Source organism: Otolemur garnettii, unplaced genomic scaffold, assembly GCF_000181295.1.
Source record: "Otolemur garnettii isolate 467f Iridium unplaced genomic scaffold, OtoGar3 scaffold00001, whole genome shotgun sequence".
Classification (NCBI taxonomy): Eukaryota; Metazoa; Chordata; class Mammalia; order Primates; family Galagidae; genus Otolemur; species Otolemur garnettii.
The window spans coordinates 27751290-27771748 of NW_003852396.1; the positions used below are offsets into that span (position 1 = coordinate 27751290).

The 20459-nt window shown below is 38.3% G+C and overlaps 1 protein-coding gene across 2 annotated transcripts in view; it reads right to left on the bottom strand.

Moving 5' to 3' along the window:
- Positions 1–910: 910 nt before the first annotated feature.
- The window catches only part of POLD3 (DNA polymerase delta 3, accessory subunit), a 52416-nt gene continuing 32867 nt past the window's right edge, over positions 911–20459 (bottom strand). Inside the window, exons 8-12 of one of the 2 annotated variants that reach the window (XM_003780903.3) lie at positions 17671–17836; positions 13815–13921; positions 8692–8804; positions 6972–7050; positions 911–2091 (exon numbers count right to left, since the gene is read on the bottom strand). In XM_003780903.3, the coding sequence (XP_003780951.1) occupies positions 1889–2091; positions 6972–7050; positions 8692–8804; positions 13815–13921; positions 17671–17836 (668 nt within the window). In that variant the 3' untranslated portion in view covers positions 911–1888. Of the gene's footprint in view, positions 2092–6971; positions 7051–8691; positions 8805–13814; positions 13925–17670; positions 17837–20459 lie in introns of both variants that reach the window. The other variant, XM_012814183.2, reaches the window with a different exon arrangement.

The window sequence follows — 20459 nt, forward strand, 5'->3', positions numbered from 1 at the left end:
AAAAAAAAAAAAAATTTATTTAACTCATGTGGGTAATGTGATAGAATATCGTATATATATTTAAAAAAAGCTACCACTTGAACCTTCCAGAGTTGAGGCAGCATGTTAGGCACAGAGATCACAGGATCTACAATACCTATTGAAAAGTGGAACTCCAACCAGCCCCAGATTTTTCCAATTCACATTCAGTTTTATTAGAGATCCCAGCATAAATAATTTATTTTTTTAGTTTTCCATTACTATTTAGAAAAATGACTAGAGGCAATGACAAAAATAACCATTTTAAAAGGGATTTCTCTCCAGAAGTTTTTAGTCCAGGCTTTCCATCCTACTCTCTATCCATTTCATTTTAAAAAGAAAGAGCTTTGGAATGTGTCAACCTTTACTCAGCTTGCTATACAAAGCCGCAGCGTTCTCAAGTCCTGGACTTAATGCCAGGATTCATCTCCAAAACCTCTGGTCTTAATCAAATTTATGCTAAGGAAGCCTGCGTTAATCCCAAGGTCAGTCACAATCCTAAACTTAAACAAGAGATGGCTGATTGCATCACTTACGACATACACCAGGCTGAGGTGGAAGGAGCAGGTCAGACACCCCTTGTCTGTCATGTGTGCGTCACACCAGCAGTTGAGCCTGTTCCCTTCCCCCGGGCTTGCTGTGCAAGAACACCACAATGCCACTTCAATCCACTGAGCTTACTGCCTGTCCAGCCATAATGAAAGTCACTTGAAAGCCATCACTGGAATAGATGATTTTCCATAAGTAACAAAAATGTTTTACTTACTGCTTAGACCTACCAACAATTCAAATCTCTCCGTCTCTTCTTGGGGGGCCTGGACTTTTAGGTAAATTGGGGAGCTAAAAATACAAATAAACAACATCTATGCACAAATGTTTATTTTGTCTACCTTACTAGAAAATTACTGTTTCTGAACATTCCACATTCTTGGGAAGGAGAAATTTTATTCAACTGTTGTACACTGTATAAAGGAAAAAGTTTCTCTTTTTAGTCTTTATCTCATTGTATGGGTTTCACTCTAAGTATTGAGAGTGAGAAGGGGGAGACCAGCAAAGCACACAGAGCAGCAAAAAGCACGCTCTCTGTCAGCAACATGACAACTCCTCTAATATCGTCCATGCTGACTAAGTAATTTCTGGTGGAGTTGAATACATCATTAAATTTCTATTTGTGTTCTGCCTGAGGCTTTTCCCTAACCACTAATTACAAGTGAAGGTCTAGAGAGCTTTTGTGAAAGGGGCAGAACACAAGCTGTCCTGGTTTGTAGCCAGGTGTCAGTGTACTGAATGATGGAGGGAGAGGATTACAGGAAGATTTTTGTTTCAGCCTTAGACCAACCAAGATTTAAAAGACGTACAGAAAACAGCTTCATGGGGTTAGGGGACAGAAGTGTGGAGAACAGAAGATAGGAGGATGGGGAGTAGTAAATTCATTTACTAGAATTCAGAGGTAAAAAACACCCATACAAGTTCATAGAACACAGAGGAACAAGAAGGAATACTTCCTGCACCATATATAGATCAGGGCATAGGGTGAGTGGGGCACAGTGGATTAGCCATTAAACGGCTTCAATGACAATTCTGAAACCTGTTCCAGTTTAATTTGGAATAAAGTCTCAACAGACCGAAGACTGTGCTTAACAAATGTCATTAGAAGGTAACAGCTTTTAAAATATTATTTTGCTTCCTGCTTCCAGGTGATTTCCTTTTGGTTATAAACCAGAAATAGTATAAACCTCACAGGATGAAAGAAGTCTTTTGAAACAGGTGAGGTAAGCATCTAGATGAACTTACACAGTAAGTGAAGAGTCTATACTTCTTGGTCTCTCCCTTGACCACTCCAAGTCTCTGACCTACCAGAGATGATAGTTTATTTCTTCTGGAAGAAGCCAGTAATAGACACTTGTCTGTTGGCTTTGCCCAGAGCAGCAGTCCCTTTCTTGGGACCCTTTCGTTCCTCTCTGGGTTCTTTCTTCACAGGCATGGCAGAGGGTCTGTGTACAGAGGATGTCTTCATCTTGAGCTCCTCTTCACTATCTGTGCAGGATTCACTCTCGTAGACTTTTTCAGTCACTGGTAGAAAAAAATAGAATATAGGTAGGCGAGTCATTTACTCTAGTAAGAGATGAGATGTCTTGCTCACCCCATCACCATAGACCCTCTGATTAAGATAGGTGTGCTTACCCAGCACCAAACCTTTCTCCTATTGGAAGAGCAGATGTAGCCTCAGGTAGGAATTAAGTGGAATCCTGAGCTCACAGTCTCTATTTGGGGCTCAGAATTAACATTCACTCTTCCTCCCTTGTTTCTATGTCCCATGCTTTTAAATGGGACTTTATCATTTAATTGCCCAAATGCTTTCTGTGGGTCCTAGTCTATACTAGCCAATTTCCTGAGCTCTACATTTGAATTGTCTGTATCTCAAACACCTACTTATAAACTCTACACTTTGGTTGGCTTCTTAAGCCTCATCTCCCTGACTCACAGTGCCTGCCTACTCCCCATTTCTAGTCTTCAATTTGTAGTCTATTTGCCCACCCCATTCTCTCTAGCTAAGCCAAGCTCACCACCACAGACCCTCTTGATGTCAACCTACTCTTTGCACATCTGAAGTACAGAAAATTGGAGATTAGTTATTCAACTGGTTCTTAGTTCTGAATGGCTGCTGATTAACCCAAGATTTAGTAGTAGTCTGTATCATGAAGGTGACTATCTCAAACAAACTCTATCAGATAACACTCTTGATAGTTTTAAGGAAGGACAATGATAAAATGAGAAACAAAGTTACCAGTTCTTACTCCTTATCAGCCAAAAGCATAATTTAACTTTCTCACTGCTATTAAAACTCATCGAGCCCTCCCCAAGGGAAACTTGGAGAAGAACTATACCAGTGAGTACTCATTATGAGCAATTCCCAAAGGGCACAGGCACAGACTGTGCCTTCCAAACACAACGTCACAGAATTTAGGCGGTTTCTTTCATACTACTGCAATACATATACCAACCACAAAAAACAGTATGATGCCACCTTCCTGTGACTTTAGAGAGCTGCAGCAGCTATATAACCAACATCATCTAAATTATTTCTCAGCCTTTCTGGTTGCAGCAAGTGATAGAGAAACAGTGAAAGAAAACACTTCTTCTTTTTTTTTTTTTTTTTTAGCTGAAAAGAATAACCTTCTAGGCACAATAAAGGCTCAAGAGGTTAAAGTGAAAGGTACTTTTTCTCATTACAGAACAACAATAGTCTCCAGCTCTTAATTATTGATAATTATTTCTAATAAAATACATAAACTATCCTAAAGTTTTGGAATCAAATATCTTTGTGTTCTAAAACCTAGTCTGACACTTACATGATCTCAAATTTAATGTGCATCAGAGCCATCTGGAGGGCTTGTTAAAACACAAACTGCTAGATTTATTTCCGAAGTTTCAGATACAGTAGATCTCAGGTAGGACCCAAGAATTTCCTTTTCTAACACGTTCCCAGGTAATGCTGATGTTGCTGGTGTGGGGACATACTTTGAGAATCAAAGTTCCTTCCTCCCCTGTTTAAAATGTTAAAATGCTGTTATCACTGGAGCATTTCTTGGCCCTTATCCGTCTAATCCTACATAGACTGAATAATTAACAATCCTATCTCCAAGAGTTCCTAGAATTTGTCTTTACTCTTAAGAGCCTAAGACTCACTTCGATAACTCCTGATCACTTGGAGGCTGAACAATTTGGTAAACATTAAATTATATTAAGTGTTTTCAAAGGCCTTACAACTCAAACACTGCTCTACAGATCAGAGGTATCAGAAGCTCTCATGAGCTTATTAGAGATACAGAATCTTGAGTCTCACCCCTGGCCTGCTGAACCAGAATTTCAATTACAGCAAGATCTTCAAGAAATGCACATAGCCAAGTTTGAGAAATGTTGGTCTAAAATACATAGGGAATTTCCATGGCACACGTATTAGTTCAGCAATTATGATTCCAGACCATTACCCTCATCTCACATGAATCTTTAAAAGCATTATGTAACTGAACGAATGAGACGAAATTATGAGCTGTTATTTATTAAATACCTTAAATTAGGAAAGTCTGAAGAGCCATCTACAGATATAGAAAGGAAATGACTCACTACTAGTTGGTGGATGACTCTGCTCCTTCATAAGCTATATTTTGTATTCAAATGGCAACATGTCTATAACATTACATTTTAGCACCATCAATTAGCTCATTATTTCATTGCCCCCCGCTTTTTCCCAAAGAGATGAGGTCTCACTATTGCCCACGCTGTTCTTAAACTCATGCCCTCAATTGTTCCTTCTGCCTTAGCCTCCCAAGTAGCTGTTGTTACAGGTACAATCACCACATCGATTTTTTAGAGATGGGAGCTCACTATGTTGCTCAGGCAGGCCTCAAATTCCTGGCCTCAAGCAATCCTCCTGCCTCAGCCTCCCTAGCCGCTGGGATTATAGTATAAGCCACAACACCCGACTCGATTTCATTATTTAGTAATGGAACCACTGGCTGTCTCTTTGCCAGTTTTGTGCAATAACTTGCTCGGAGGAGTTAAAAAACAGAGCAGCACCAACAGTATTTCTTTTCTTTTCTTTTTTTTTTTTGAGACAGAGCCTCAAGCTGTCCCCCTGGGCAGAGTGCCGTGGCATTACAGCTCACAGCAACCTCCAACTCCTGGGCTCAAGCGAGTCTCCTGCCTCCGCCTCCCAAGTAGCTAGGACCACAGGCGCCCGCCACAACGCCCGGCTATTTTTTCGGTTGCAGCCGTCATTGTTGTTTGGTGGGTCCGGGCTGGGGATTCGAACCCGCCACCTTAGGTGTACGTGGCTGGCGCCTTAGCCAGCTGAGCTATAGGCGCCGAGCCACCAACAGTATTTCTTTAGGAACATACTTGGTATACCTTAAGAGTTAAAAGGAGTATTTTGTACATTCAAAGGTATAGCTACTGCAAAGGACTAGGAGTTGTCTAGGACTAGGAGTTTGTCTAGGACAAAGGAGTTGTCAACTTGAAAGTGTAGGACTTTTATTTTAGCTGAGTCCAACACTTCTTTGGGCTGCCATTGAAAAAAAAGAAAACAAAAGCCTGGTTTGCATGGATAGCATCAAATTTCCTTTTCGTTCAACTGTTCTGCTCTTAAAAATCCACCACTTGTCCAAGAGTCCATCCCAAACTGAATATTTCAGGGGCTAAACTCCTCAATCTCTGATTTAAACTCACAGAAAGGGAAAGATCAGCTTTCTAAAGCCGTAGAACAAACCTGATCCAGCACAGGACAGGGTAAGCCTCCTGTGCGGGTACATCTGGAACAGTCTGAGCAGAGAGGGCAAAGCAGAACTCCTTTGTTGGTAACCAAAGCCAAGATTCATTAGGTTAAGCTTGGACTAAAAACCTTTTTAAAAGTGCTCTGTGATCACAGTTTTCATTGTTGCATCCAAGGATCTTAATAGTCCCTGTCTGGAGACAGGAGTGTAAAGAAGTCCACATCACACACCTGGCCAAAACTTGAGTACTATGTTTTAAACAAAGCAATAGGTAATTAGCCATAAATTCCCAATGAACTCTCACAAAGATGCATTTGATTTATTTCTTCTGGGGTAGAGGAGGAAGAAAAAACTGGCACTGATGCTTTTGTCTTCTTAAATTTAAAAGAAAAAACAGAATGAGAAATTCAAAAGTAAATACATATATCATGACCAATGGCCAAACCTAGAGGCTTGAAAATGAACTATTAGAAGACTGAAAGCCAAAAAAGAACAAAAAGCCCACTCAAAGTCCAGAATTCATAAGTTCACAAGAAATTTGGCACTGAAAAGACAGACTTTCCACATGTAAAGATTTTTATTCCCCAATCACATGCTACAATTAAAATGGCAGAGGCCTTTTCAGAGGAATAAGAGGTAGGTAATAAAGACAGGGCACACAACCAACAGAATGTCTTCACTAGTTTTGAGAACCATTTTGCCTAGGAAAAGTGGTTTCTTTTCCAATGAAACAATCTCTTTAAAACAGAAATTTGAAGTAGAAAAAGAAAATTAAGAAAGGGTAAAACCAATCTTCTTTAGGAGATCCAAACTGTGACAGGTGTCACAGTAAAGGAGAAATGATGATCATGGGCTATAAAACCAACACAATGTTTAAAGTTTAAGAGCCTAAACACACAGCTCTTCTCAAATGCAAAAACTCTCAGGCCTCACTCAACTCCTATATCCTAAAAGGCTCACAGAAGTCTTGCTTTATTGTGGAAAGGGAAGAAACTAGAACATGGCTGAAGAATCAGCCAGTAACTCAAAGACTGAATTCTAACTCTTCTCCTGGCCTTCATAACAAGCACATGCTTTTACCTAACATGGCTTACAAATAGAAAATATAAAGGAAGCACTCTGAATGAGTCATACCCCTCTGAAGGACAAATGGAACCGAATACCACAGAACACTCTTGATACTCTCTTCAGAGTCTAATCATGCATAACAGTTTCTTTTCCATTGTTCAAATTTATAAAACCACCATTCTAAAAAAACAAATGTTTCTTGACATCTATGATAACATCTTAAGTTTGTACTGTGGTTTCCATCTTGAGAATGTTTTAAGATATATTATGTCACCTGAATCTTCACAACAACCCCACAGTTAAGAAAAATAGTTTACCTCCATTCCACAGATCAAGAAAATGCCCACCAGAGAGGGTATTAGCAAAGATCTCAGTGCTCACTTTTTACAGCACTTAGCTTTATCAAATAAGGTGTTCTGAATTTAGTCATAGCATTCTCTATAGTCTGCTACCCAAAGTGTGGGCCACAGAAAAACAGCATCAGTATCACTTGGTGGGGTGATTCATATGCGAATTAAAGTTTGAGATGTGCTGCTCTAAAAAGGATTATGGTGCCTCTCTACAGTAGTAAGAGATCCCATCTCTGGATTTGGAGCCAAAAATCTGTCTTACCCATACAGCCATCTTCATCCACAAAAGTTTTAGATTTCAGTACACGTCTTCGTTTTCTTTTGTTTTCACCACTTGAGCTCTAAAAGATCAGAGAATACCATGCTAAGTTGACCAATGAAACTAAATTAGAAAAAAATAACACCAATAAAATCTATAATAAACACCCTCCAATATTCTACTATGATGAAAAAGTTCACAGAGCAACTCTACACATTAAGTTTTGGGTACCAACCCAGCCACCCAGACAAGCTATGTTCATTGTATGCACAAGCTTGATATTTCATTGTTTATAAGAAGAAAAATAGCATGCTAAAGAAAGAATTATGTTCAGTCAACAAACTTTTTTTTTTTTTTTGAGACAGGAGCCTCAAGCTGTCCCCCTGGGTAGAGGGCTGTGGCATCATAGCTCATAGCAACCTCCAACTCCTGGGCTCAAGCGAGTCTTCTGCCTCAGCCTCCCGAGTAGCTGGGACTACAGGCGCCCACCACAATGCCTGGCTATTTTTTGGTTGCAGCCATCATTGTTGTTTGGCAGCCCAGGCTAGATTCGAACCCACCACCTTGAGTGTACGTGGCTGGCGCCTTAGCCATTGAGCCACAGGCACCAAGCCCAGTCAACAAACTTTTATTGAGTAGTACAGGCACCATGGTTAAAAAGCAGACCACTGTGATACACCATGGTAAGGGCTTTAATGGAGCACTATGCAGATAGAGGAAAACATAGAGACATTCCCTAAACCAGACCAATGGTTTCTATGGCATATGCCCTTGCAGTAGATATTTGGTATATATCAGCACTGACATTTCAGCATTATGCTCATCTAATTTAGTCTCACATAAGACTTACTAATATACCAACTGCCCTTTTATCTCCACTGGACTCTTTCATCTCATTTCCTCTTCAGCTAATGAGGAGATCAGTGTAAGGTTTAAATGATAGTCTGAACACAATAAATTAAAGGAAAACTAATAATCAGAAAGAAAAAACTTGTCAGCACCCATTATCTTTTCATTATCTACACTAACAAATGTGGATAAGATGCAGCTGAAGATCATTCCAAACTGTACTTCCCCTAACTTGAGCAAGAATGAGACCCCATTTCTGCAAAAATATGGAAATTAGCCAGGTGTGAGCTTGTGGTCCCACCTGCTCAGGAGGCTGAGGTGAGAGAATCACTTGAGGCAGCAGCAAGACACTCATGCCACGGCATTCTAGCCTAGGCAACAGAGTGAGACCTTGTCTCAAAAAAACCAAACAAAAAAACAAAAAAAACCCTCTGTATTTCTCCATGGGTTGACAGTTTTTCTCATCCAGCCCTTTTCCAGAAGAGCTTCTAAACAGCAACAAATGTGTGTGAGTTGTTCATTCTCCACTGTCTTTCACGCTTTACTCTGATGTATGCAGGGTTTCTTTTTGCAGTATTCTAACAGGAGTTGTGTAACATAGCAGTGATGCTGAAGGTCATGAAAAACAAAACAGCTTCTAGGGTTCACATCTGCACACAGCCTTCCTGAGACTATGCCTACAGTGAAATTTCCCTTGCAGGTGAGAAGGGAGTGAATGTCCATTCTGTACAACCTGTAGGGCAGCAAAATGAGACAAGAGCCACCTACTGGCATTTGTGAAGTATACAGCAAGTGAACTGATTACATGTAGTAGTCACAGATCTTTGGACTAAAGGACACACTGAAATGCAAACTTCGCAGTATAAAGTTTTACCTTGATGGAAGGAGGTTCAGAATCAGTCTTTGGCACTGGTTCAAGAGGTGGAGACACAGGAGGAGGTAGGGATGGAGACTCAGCTTCAGAAGCCCCAGGAGAGTCTGGGAAGACTGAAATAATGAAATAAGCTTAGATAAAGGAAAGAACTATGAGCACAAAGCTTCTCCACCAATTCTCCAAGCTTCTATGTCCAGCAAGGGCATTTTGGAAGCAAAAATTCATGATAACCAAGAACTTTATGGTTATACAGTTATGTTTAAATTTTATTTTTATATAAATACAATTTTATTAATTTTATACAAATAAAATCAGAGAATCAAGCATTATTAGAGCTAGAAGTATCTTAACTAAATTTTCTTTTGTAGCTAAGTCAGGGCATGAAGCTGATTTTTAAATATTCACTGATTATCTACCGTGTGCCATGTATTTCACTTTATTCTCATAACAATCCTAAGAGACAGATATTATTATTTGCACATTACAATTGAGTAAACAGATTTAGAGAGGTTCCTTAACTTGCCACTGAGACAGGAGGTTTTAATCCTAAGTTAGTCTGATTCCACAGCCTTGTTATTTCCAATATTCCCTGCTACCTTAGCTTATCATTCAGGACCAGACATTTTCTTTTGTTCCATGCCAGAGTCTTTGTGATTATGATCTAAGGATTACTCGCATCACCTAAAATATCTATTAGACTGAAAATTTCTGGGTGATGTTAAGAGCATAAATTTGAGGTAGAAAGATCATCTTTGAAATGATGTCACAGTAAAGTTCTAACAACTAAGACCTGCTTAGTATTTTGTATAGGGGCCAGGTGTGGTGGCTCATACCTTTAATTTTAGTACTCTGGGAGGCCAAGGCAGGAGGATCACTTGAGCTCAGGAGTTCTAGACTAGCCTGAGAAGGAATGACACCCTGTCTCTACTAAAATACAAAAAAATTACCCAGGCATCATGGTGGGTGTCTATGGTTCCAGCTACTTGGGAGGTGATGCTGTGGTACTCCAGCCTGGGCAACAGAGTGAGACTATCTACATAAATTCACAAATAAAAATATAAATATTTTTGTATAGGAATTATTCCTAGAGATCACCCCACTGATGAGGCTTGTTCTGCTACACTGAGACTAATGGGAAAGAATACTTTTGGTAATAAGCAAACAAATATTGCTATAGAAGTGGTATCACACAAGAAAAGAGCACCACCAGAAGAATGCCAACATTCCTCAGCAGTTCCAGAAACAGTAGTATAAGGCCCATAAGAGAGGAAGTGAAAATCCTCAGCTGACCTTTTGCTTAATGACCACAAAGAAATTGCTGGTCTGAAGCCTGGGAAGCTGCTTAGCCTCACCTGCTCCCTGAATCTCCTGGCTATATTTAAATTCTTAGCACAAGTCTTGGATCTAAAATTTTCCCAACTGATTAGGTCAGTGTTAAAAATTATGACAGGGGAGGGTTCAAGGCCAAATGACCTAAAGAGGTGAAGCGGAAAAGAGCCAAAACAAAACAATAAACTACACACACTTCAAGTATGAAATGGACTCCCAAACTTTACAAGCTCTGGGAAACAAGAGACAGAAACATAAAAGGAAAGTGGTCCAGCTATTAACCCAGCTCTGGGAGGCTAGACCAAGATGTGAGTTCAAGTAAGACATGTTAAAAACCAGAAGCAAGCATGCATTGCTGTGAAGGAATAGTTATTAACATAGTTGGGCCACAATGGTAGCAAGTTACAGTGGTAGGAGGAAAGATTAGCTAGTGAGGAAACTAAAGAAAAGAAATTTTGAGCACTCACAGTAATAAGTTTAGGTGTTATTATTCTATTTCCAGTTCTGTAACCATTTGACTTAACCAAAGAAACACTTAATCCTAGTGGTACCCTCTAAGACCCTTCTTATTGCACTATATGCAACTAGTTATCTGTATCTCCACTCTGAACACTAAAATTCCAAAGAGAAGCGAGGCGTGGCAGCTCATGCCTGTAATCCTACCACCGTGGGACGCTGAAGGCAGGTGGACTGGTTGACTTCAGCAGTTCAAGATCAGCCTGAGCAAGAGCAAGACCCTGTCTCTATTAAAAACAGAAAAACAAGTTGGGCATATGGCAGATATCTTAGTTCCAGCTATTCAGGAGGCTGAGGCAAGAGGATCACTCAAACTCAAAAGAACAAACAAACAAACAAACAAATAAAATTCCAAAGAGGCAGCAACATCACAATTTCCACGGCATTGAATACAGAGTAACTATACACATACACACACACATTTTTTTTTTTTAAGTAAAGAAAAACTATCACTTTCTAAACTAAATTTGGAATGAGGAGGAGCATCCATTCATCCTGGAATGAAAGAACTGAAAACATATCAGTTAAGACTGTATTTCTTCCTAGTAATGCAGGAATGAAGTTATTTCTTTCTGGGTCTAGCCTTTTCTTTTTTTCCTTACAAAGAGAGCATGTAGAATCACTAAAGGTGCTTATGACCCTGTCAGGGTGAAGGAGAAACAATAGTCCCTTGGGCAGAGAGTCAGATAGGAAACTGAAGGGAATTTTCTGAGATAAGATACTCCCCAGTGCATTCACTACTGCTAAACATTTACTGGACATCTCAACAGGACGAGTGAAGTAAGTAATAAGAAAATCAACTATGTATCAAGCACTGTCCTAGCACTTGTGACGTACCATCTTATTTGATGTTCATAGAAAGCCTACGCAATTTTCGTGGTAACATCCCCACTTTAGAGATGTGGAAACAAGGAATTTAAAAAATTAAGTAATCTGCCTAAAGTCACACAGTAAGTGGTAGTGGTAAGATTTAAACCCAAGTCTGTCTGATCCAAGGTCCTTGATATTCTCCACTCTTGCCAGTGCTCTGTTAATTTCTAATGATAGCTTAAAATAGTGTATTACATATTCAGGATAACATAAATAAAGCAGTAAGTTAGAGACTGTGTAAAGATTTAAAATAAAATCTCACTGGCTTTGAGAAAAGTAAGAAATTTAAGAATCAAATGGCAGGTTTATAAATTTATTCAGATGTCAAAAACTCTGTGTCAGAGAAAAAACTCTGAGAGCCCTGCTCTATATCATCTGTTATTATAGGTTATTTGCCTCTATGACATTTCTTCACAATCCTTTCAAAACTAAATAAGCCCCCTCATATTTCTTTTTTTCTTTCTTCTTTTTTTATTTTGAGACAGATTCTCACTGTGTTGCCCTGTGTAGAATGCTGTGGCCTCACAGCAATCTCAAACACTTGGGCTCAAGCAATCCTATTGACTCAGCCTCCACAGTAGCTGGGACTACAGGTGCCTGCCATAACACCCAGCTATTTTTAGAGATGGGGTCAGGCTGGTCTTGAACTCCTGAGCTCAAGCGATCCACCACTTTAGCCTCCCAGAGTGCTGGGATTACTACTTGGCCAGCCCACTTATATTTCTAATCACTCATAGGTATTATTTTTGTGGGCTATGGATTAGAACTACAGAGTATTTCAGAGTATGTAATTAGTGCTCAATCAACCATGGTAATTCCTCGACTTAAAGCTGTCTCCTTCACTAATACCAGAGTATCTAGTTTACTTTTTTAATGTACTTTCAGCTGATGACTTTAAAGACTTTTCCAGAATCTTCCTCAAGGTCTTTTCCTGATTGGAAATAGGAAGACTGTTCCAATTTGCACAAATTCCTAAATTTACTTCCTAATTATTTCCCCACGTGTCTACGTGGAGTTGCCCATCTTTCTTTCAGTAGCCTTGGTCAAAACACTTTGATAAATGACAAGGAATAAAAATACAGCAACTGCTCCTCTAGGACACTCACAACGCTCTATCCCTACTCATTCCAAAGAGCTATACCTCTGAGGATATTTTATCTTTCACAGGCTATCAGAAGCTTTAATCCTAACACATAAGCATGAATGGTAGCATCTAAATCCACAGAAGAATCAAAGATGGTACCTCTGTCACAGAGAGGTTCAACTTCCTGGTACTATTTCTTAGACCTATTTATTTCTTTTGCATTACTGCCACCTGTATATATAACATATTTTTTCATTCACTTATACAGCTGAGCTACTACTTTTTATGGGAGGCCTCTGTTACAATTTTCAATTCTTCTTAGAGCTGTTTCTGGTAAGAATATACAGTCTTACAGTTTAGTTTTGTCCTTTGATAGCACAACAGATTCCTTTTTCACATTCATTATTATTTTTTAATACCATTTAGTATCAGTGCATTTGTCTATGTATCTTTATGTGATGCTGAATTCCTTTGGACTAAATTTCCCCTGCTTTCCTAATATATTTTCTATGGCATGAATTCATGAAGAACTAATTATAGCAATTCAAACTTTTTCATCACTGGTTCTCAAAGCAGGCTTTTCAGGGTAGTTGTTTAGCATACAAGGTCAGCCTAGCTGTCTTTCTCTTTCTATATACTTTCCTTCACACAAAGTGGGAAGAGACCTTGGCTCATTGAATACCTGATATTCTTTTAAAAAGCTTATTAGTTTTCCTGGTGAGATTCTTGCCCTTATTCAGTTTGCTATCTTATAGCACTGCCCAAAATCTAAAACTAGAAGAGTAGATAGCATCATTTCCTTTCCACAAGGGTACTGTTGACTGTTCCAGTTTACAGTAGTTTTACCTTCTATGGTATGAACACCACTCCAATTATCCTTGATACTTAGAATATCACAATTCTTAAAAGACTCACATGAAAGTAACCAAAGAAATGTCTCTTCCCTTAAAAAAAAAATAAACTGTATATATATTTAGATAGTATATATAATAGTCACATCCTCTCTCCCTTTATGTTACTTGCTTTGGCAATTACCAGAAGACCATGGTTCTGGTCAGAAGGATAAAGCAAATTTCAAACTGAAGTTAAGTATCGTAAGTCTCTCAATGCCAGGATTACTATTCTCATCGTGACCCATAATAAATTACCTTTTTTTTTTGTAGTTTTTGGCTGGAGCCAGGTTTGAACCCACCACCTCCAGTATATGCAGCCAGCACCATACTCCTTTGAGCCATAGGCGCTGCTCAATAAATTACTTTTTTAGCTCCTTGAGCATCAAAATAAAAATTGATCCACTTAACCAAAAATTAAAAGTAATGCCCACCTTCATCTTCACTGCTGTCAGACTCAGGAAGTTTGATTCTTCTCCTTTTTTTCTTCATATTTTCAGTTTCCTTTGTCTCATCATCAGATAACTCTACTCGCTTTCCCCTGCTGCCATCCAGGAATAAATTAAACATGTTACAGCAATCAAATATTAAGTATTCATAGGTTCCTATAGGTTCTGCCCTATAACCCACAATCTTAATTCCAGAGGGTACAAAAGAACCCTTAGTGGCTATCAGAATAGCTCACTAAGATACTCTGCTAACTGACCACAACTAAGTCACTTCATGAGTTGACCAGAATAAAAAATTTCTCCAACTCTCTATAGACCACTGGAAAGTACAACCAGGTTAACGAAGAATTTTTCTAAATTCCTTCTTACTTTCCCTACTTAGCCTCTCCATCATTCAACAGCACTAAATAAGGAAGCTACCATCTACATACAAGGCTCTTTACTATACACTGAGGATGCAAACATATGGAAGAAAATACTGTTTTCAAGACGCTCTGACAAATACTACTAGCTAAAATGCAGTATGTTAAATTTTACTGCACAAATAAAATACTATGGAATATGACTCTTTTTTGAAAACCTAAGTAGAAGTTCATCAGGTAGAAATGAGGGCAAATATTTTATAGAGAATAATAATATGAGCAAAGACACAAAAATCCTTTATAGTGATTCCAATGACATAATAAAAACTTAAGACTCCATCTTGACATTATTTGGCTCCTCTGATGTTCCAATACACTACTCATCCACCAACAAATAATTTTCTATCAAAAGTCTTTCTATCTTGAGATAGAAAAAGAACAAATTAAACTCAAAGTAAAAGGAAACAATGAAATGCAGAAATCAATGAGACAGAAAATATTTATAAAATTAATGTCTTTTATAAAACTGATAAAAGAGAAAGAAATTGGGAATGAAATAGTGAAGGAATCTGTAGTGATAATTACAGATTCTACAGAAACTAAAAAAATAAGGCTGTATTTATGAACAACTTCATGCCAATAAACTCAATGACTTGGATGAAACAGACATATTCCTGTAAGAATACAATTCAGCAAAATATGAATAGCTAAAAACTCTCCTACAAATAAAATCTGGACCTGGATTCACTGGTGAATTTTATCAAACCTTTATGAAAGAAATAATATATATCTCACACAAACTCCTTCAGAAAACAGGAAACTCTTCCCAATCACAGTCATGTGCTATTTAATGACAGGGACACATTCTGAGAAATTCATTATGAGGCTATTTCATTGTGTGAACATCATAGAGTGTGCTTACACTAACCTAAATGGAATAGCCTCCTACATACTTAGGCTTTATGGTATAGCCTACTGCTCCTAAGCTATAAGTCTGTACAGCATGTCACTATACTGAATATTGCAGACAACTAGAACACAATGGTATTTGTGTATTTAAACATATCTAAACATAGAAAAGGTACAGTAAAATATAAAACATGGTACACCTCCACAGGGCACTTACCATGCGTGAATGGAGCTGGCAGGATTGGAGGTTGCTCTAGATGAGGCAGTGAGTGAGTGGTAAGTGAATGTGAAGGACTAGGACATTACTGTACACTACTGTAAACTTTATAAACACTATACACTGAGGCTACACGAAATTTATTAAACATTTTTCTTTCTTCAATAATAAACTAGGCTTATTATAACTTTTTTACTTTATAAACTTAAAAATTTTTAAACTTTTTTACTCTTTTGTATTAATGCTTAACTCAAAACACACTGTACAGCTAGACAAAAATATTTTCTTTAGGTCCTTACTCTGTAAGCTTTTTTCTATTTTTTAAAATTTAATTACTTTTACTGATAAAATGTTTTTGTTAAAAATAAAGACACAAACTTAAGCATTAGCCTAGGCCCACACAGGGTAAGGATCATCATTACCACTGTCTTCCACCTCCATGTGTTGTCCATTGGAAGGTCTTCAGGGCAATATCGTGTATGGAGCTATATGGTACTAATGCCTTCTTCTGGAATATCTCCAAAAGGACCTGCCTGGGGCTGTTTTACAGTTAACTTTTTTTTTTTTTAAATTAAATCATAGCTGTGTATATTAATGCAGTCACGGGGTACAGTGTGCTGGTTTTATATACAATTTGAAATATTTTCACCAAACTGGTTAACATAGCCTTCATGGCATTTTCTTAAGTTATTGTGTTAAGACATTTATATTCTACATTTAGAAAGATTCACATGTACCCTTGTTTACAGTTAACTTTTAAAAATATATATAGATGTAGGAGTACTAGGCTGGGTACAGTGGCTCATGCCTGTAATCCTAGCACTTTGGGAGGCTAAAATAATTAGGAGTTCAAAGATCAGCTTAGATAACAAAGCAGGACCTTGTCTCAAGAAAAAAAAGTAGGACTACTTAAAGGACGATAAAAAGGATAGTACAGTAAACACATAAATTAGTATGTGTACCATAGATATTTATTATCATTATTAAATATTATGTAATACATACATAATTGTATGTGCCATACTTTTATATAACTGGCACTACAGTATGTTTACATCATGACCACAAATTTGAGCAAGGAATTACACTACCACGTTGCAACAGCTGCAGTGTCACTAGCCAGTAAGAATTTTTCAGCTCCATTATAATCTTATGTCATATGTGATCCATTGTCAACTAAAACATTATTGTATAGTGCATGACTACAATTTTATGAGTTAGCAGAACTTAGACACTGCAACTTGCCAAAGACATTACCAGAAAATAAGTAACCTGTAGCCCTCATCAACACAGGAGCAAAAAAAAAAGCTTAGTGTTTCATTCCCAATTTCAACCTAGCAATATATAAAAAGGATAATATGTCATGACTGTGGCTTATCCCAAGAATTAAGGGTTTAACATTCTAAAATCAACGTAATTCATCACATTAAGAAAACACCATATGAGCATCTCAATAAATGCAGAAAAAGCATCTGTCAAAATTCAACAACTATTCATGATAAAACTTGTCATCAAACTTGGAATAGAAAAGAACTTTTTCAGTCTGGTAAAGGGCACTGCTAAAAATCTACATTTAACATCACACTTAGTGAAACGCAGAATGCATTCCTGGCAATAACCATCAACGATGAGTGTTATACTCATGGTTGGGGACGTTTTAATCCATCCATATCCTATGTTCCTAGTAGGCAAGGGCCACTAGGCAGAGCCTAACCCTCTAAAATTTCACCACTTTGTTGATGTTTTCAACTCAAGTAGCTCCAACCTTACCACAAAAGTCAAGTCTTTCTGGGCCTATCAGTGCTGACAGTGTCCTTTAGAATTTCTTTCAACAGACTAATTCCTACCAACTATGAGGTAGTGTCTCAAATTCCTGGATCTAGTTTTAATAGCTTGTGTGCTTTTTATTTTCTTTTCTAATTACATTTTACCGCTTGAAAAATAAACTCATTGAAATAAAAAGAAAACAAAGAACTTTTTCTGTTAAATTTGACTAGAAACAGTAACCACTGGTTTGGCAATCTAAAGAGAAAAACAGACAGACACACACACACACAATTAGGCACACTTATGCCATGTCCACAAATTTAAAAGAAATTAAGAGAGAAAAGACAATCAATTTAGATCAATGGGGCCAAAAATTACTTTGGGCCCTAAATTATCTACACTGGCTGATTCCACTTCAGTAGATAAAGTATTGAGCTTTTCCCTTCATTTTGATTGTACAATTGTATCATGAAGGCATTCAGTAGGACTTAGTACTCAACTGAAAAATGCCAGCTGTCAATAACCCTAAACAGCTCTTCTCACCCCTAGTAGAGACGCTCTTCCCCCACAGGCAACATTTTCCTACCTTTTTTTTTCCTTCTGCTGCATCTTAACAGGCTCTGCTTTTTTGCTGGATTTCTTCAGGCCTGCAGGAGCTGCCAGCTTTGGTTCAGTGACAGGCATTGGAGGTTGCTCCACTGTTTTTTCTTCTTTCACTGCTTGTTCTGAATCCAAATTGACTTTAAGTTTATCTACAAATAAAGTATAGCAGACGATACATAACCCCATCGTGCAATATTAATCCATCATTTTTTGACAGTCTACTATGTGCCAAGTAATAACTTAGGAGCAGGGGCAAAAGGGATAAAAAAACAGTCCTTGTCCTAACAGAGCTCATGGTCTATTCTGAAAACATGTCTCCTTTCTAACTACCACTTTAACTGTTTTCATTTCTGCCTCCTGCTAATCCCTTATTATATTACAGCCTATAAGCCAAATGATAGTAAAAGAAAGACTTATAAAAAACACATTCAATTTTATGAAGTATCATCCTTCTCATTTTTCAGATGAGAAAAACAAAGAGTCAAAGAGATCAAAAATGCTTCCCAAGAATATATGGCTTACAAATGGTGACAATAGATTTTGAAACAAGACCTTTACTTTCTATTATATTCTATCTTAACGTTTGGATACTTTTACTATCTCACTACTACCTTAATGATAAAATTTAAAGACTATTTTGGAATCAGGAAAGTTTGGTGCAGGCTGGGCACGGTGGCTCATGCCTGTAATCCTAGCATTCTGGAAGGCTGAGGCAGGTTATCACCTGAGTTCAGGAGTTGGAGACTGGCCTGAGCAAGAGTGAGACCCTGTCTCTAAAACTAGCTGGACATTGTGGTGGCCACCTGTAGTCCCAACTACTCGGGAGACTGAGGCAAGAGGAGCTCTTAAACCCAAGAATTTGAGGTGAGCTGTGATGTCACTGCACTCTACCCAGGGCAACAGAGTGAGACTCTCTTAAGAAAAGAAAAAAGAGGCTCGGCGCCTGTGGCTCAAGCGGCTAAGGCGCCAGCCACTACACCTAAGGTGGCGGGTTCGAATCCCCAGCCCGGGCCCGCCAAACAACAATGACAGCTGCAACCAAAAAATGGCCGGGCATTGTGGCAGGTGCCTGTGGTCCCAGCTACTTGGGAGGCTGAGGCAGGAGACTCGCTTGAGCCCAGGAGTTGGAGGTTGCTGTGAGCTGTGATGCCATGGCACTCTACCCCAGGGGGATAGCTTGAGGCTCCGTTTCAAAAAAAAAAAACAAAAAAAAAGAAAAGGAAAAAGAAGAGAAAAGGGAAAAGTCAGGATTTAAATCTAAGTCAGCTTAACTACTCAAAGTCCTTATCCTTTTCCCTGGATATCAAGCTGAAAAACAACTACTGTGCAGTGGGGAGGACTAAGAAATGTAAGTAGGAATGGCCTAGCCATTTGAGAAACACAAGCAAAGTCACAAAATACTATTAGAATTTCCTATATCCTGTGATGCCTTAGATAACTGAAGTGATGAAGATCTCTGGCATGTTAGGAGGGGTTGTGAATAGTACTAAACTTTGGCTCTAGGTCAGAATGAGACAGATGGCTATTTTGGATAACCTGCAACCCCAGGCTTATGAACTTATATAGAATCGGATGTCCTATAAACAAGAGTTCTGATTGTTATGGTTCACTTACCCTTTTACTACTTTTGGCATCAGAGTATCTGAACATCTATGAGGGGCACTCTAATTGCAAGTCTGGTCACAGATGAATGTTACAGGTTACAACCTCAGTTAATATTGCTGTGTTCACAGAAAATTTTCATTTGCCTTTATACAAAAAGCAATAGAGAACAGTGGTCCACTTGGGGAATAGTTCAAGGCCATGAGGAAGGATAACTCAGTATCATCTCAACAAGCAAATCTGGGGACCTATTCAGGAGTGTCATTTAGAAATAGTTTTCCCCGGTTGGACTACATAATTTTTGTAATTTAATAAACTATGAAGAAGTTAAGCTATAAATTCTGCTGGTTAAAGTAATCTTGCTAATCCTGATATTCTGATTACCTGAGAATTACACTATGCCTTAGTTGAACTACTGCTTTTGGATACTATCTTTTGCCTTTTTAATAATGTTCTTTATAATATTAGTTTGCGCTGCTGTACATGCTCATAAACTCTTTGGGTAGGGGAAAAAGAAGATTCCCCCGACTTCCTTTAAGTTTGCAGTGAAGGTAATTTAAAAAATAGTTTTAAATATCTAAAAAAAAAAAAAAAATACCATTAGAAAGCTGTAAACTTACTGGGGTAGGGAACCTGCAGCCTCAAGGCCACAGGTGGCCTTCCAAATACCCAAAAGCAGCCTCTCTACCCAATCCAAACTTTACAGAACAAATCCCTTTATTAGAATGATTTGTTCTGTAAAATTTGGATTCAGTTAAAAAGCCACACCTAAGGATCCAGAAGGCCACACGTGGCCTCCAAACTGCAGGTTCCCCTGGCTCAGCATCCAAAGCTCAGCCATATACACAGAGGCTGGCAGATTGGATCTGCCTGCTAAACAATGACAACTATAACAACAACAACAAAAATAGCTGGGCATTGTGGTGGATGCCTGTAGTCCCAAATACTTGGGAGGCTGAGGCAAAAGAATCACTTAAGCCCAAGGGTTTGAGGTTGCTGTGAGCTGTAATGCCACAGCACTCTATGGAAGATGACATAGTGAGACTATGTCTCAAAAAAAAGACTGCAGGTTCCCCATCCCTTAAGCTACTTAAGAGCATAAGAAAAAAAAGGTATCTTAGTTTTGGCTATTATATACAGCTTACTATAATAACTTTTTTTTTTTTTTTT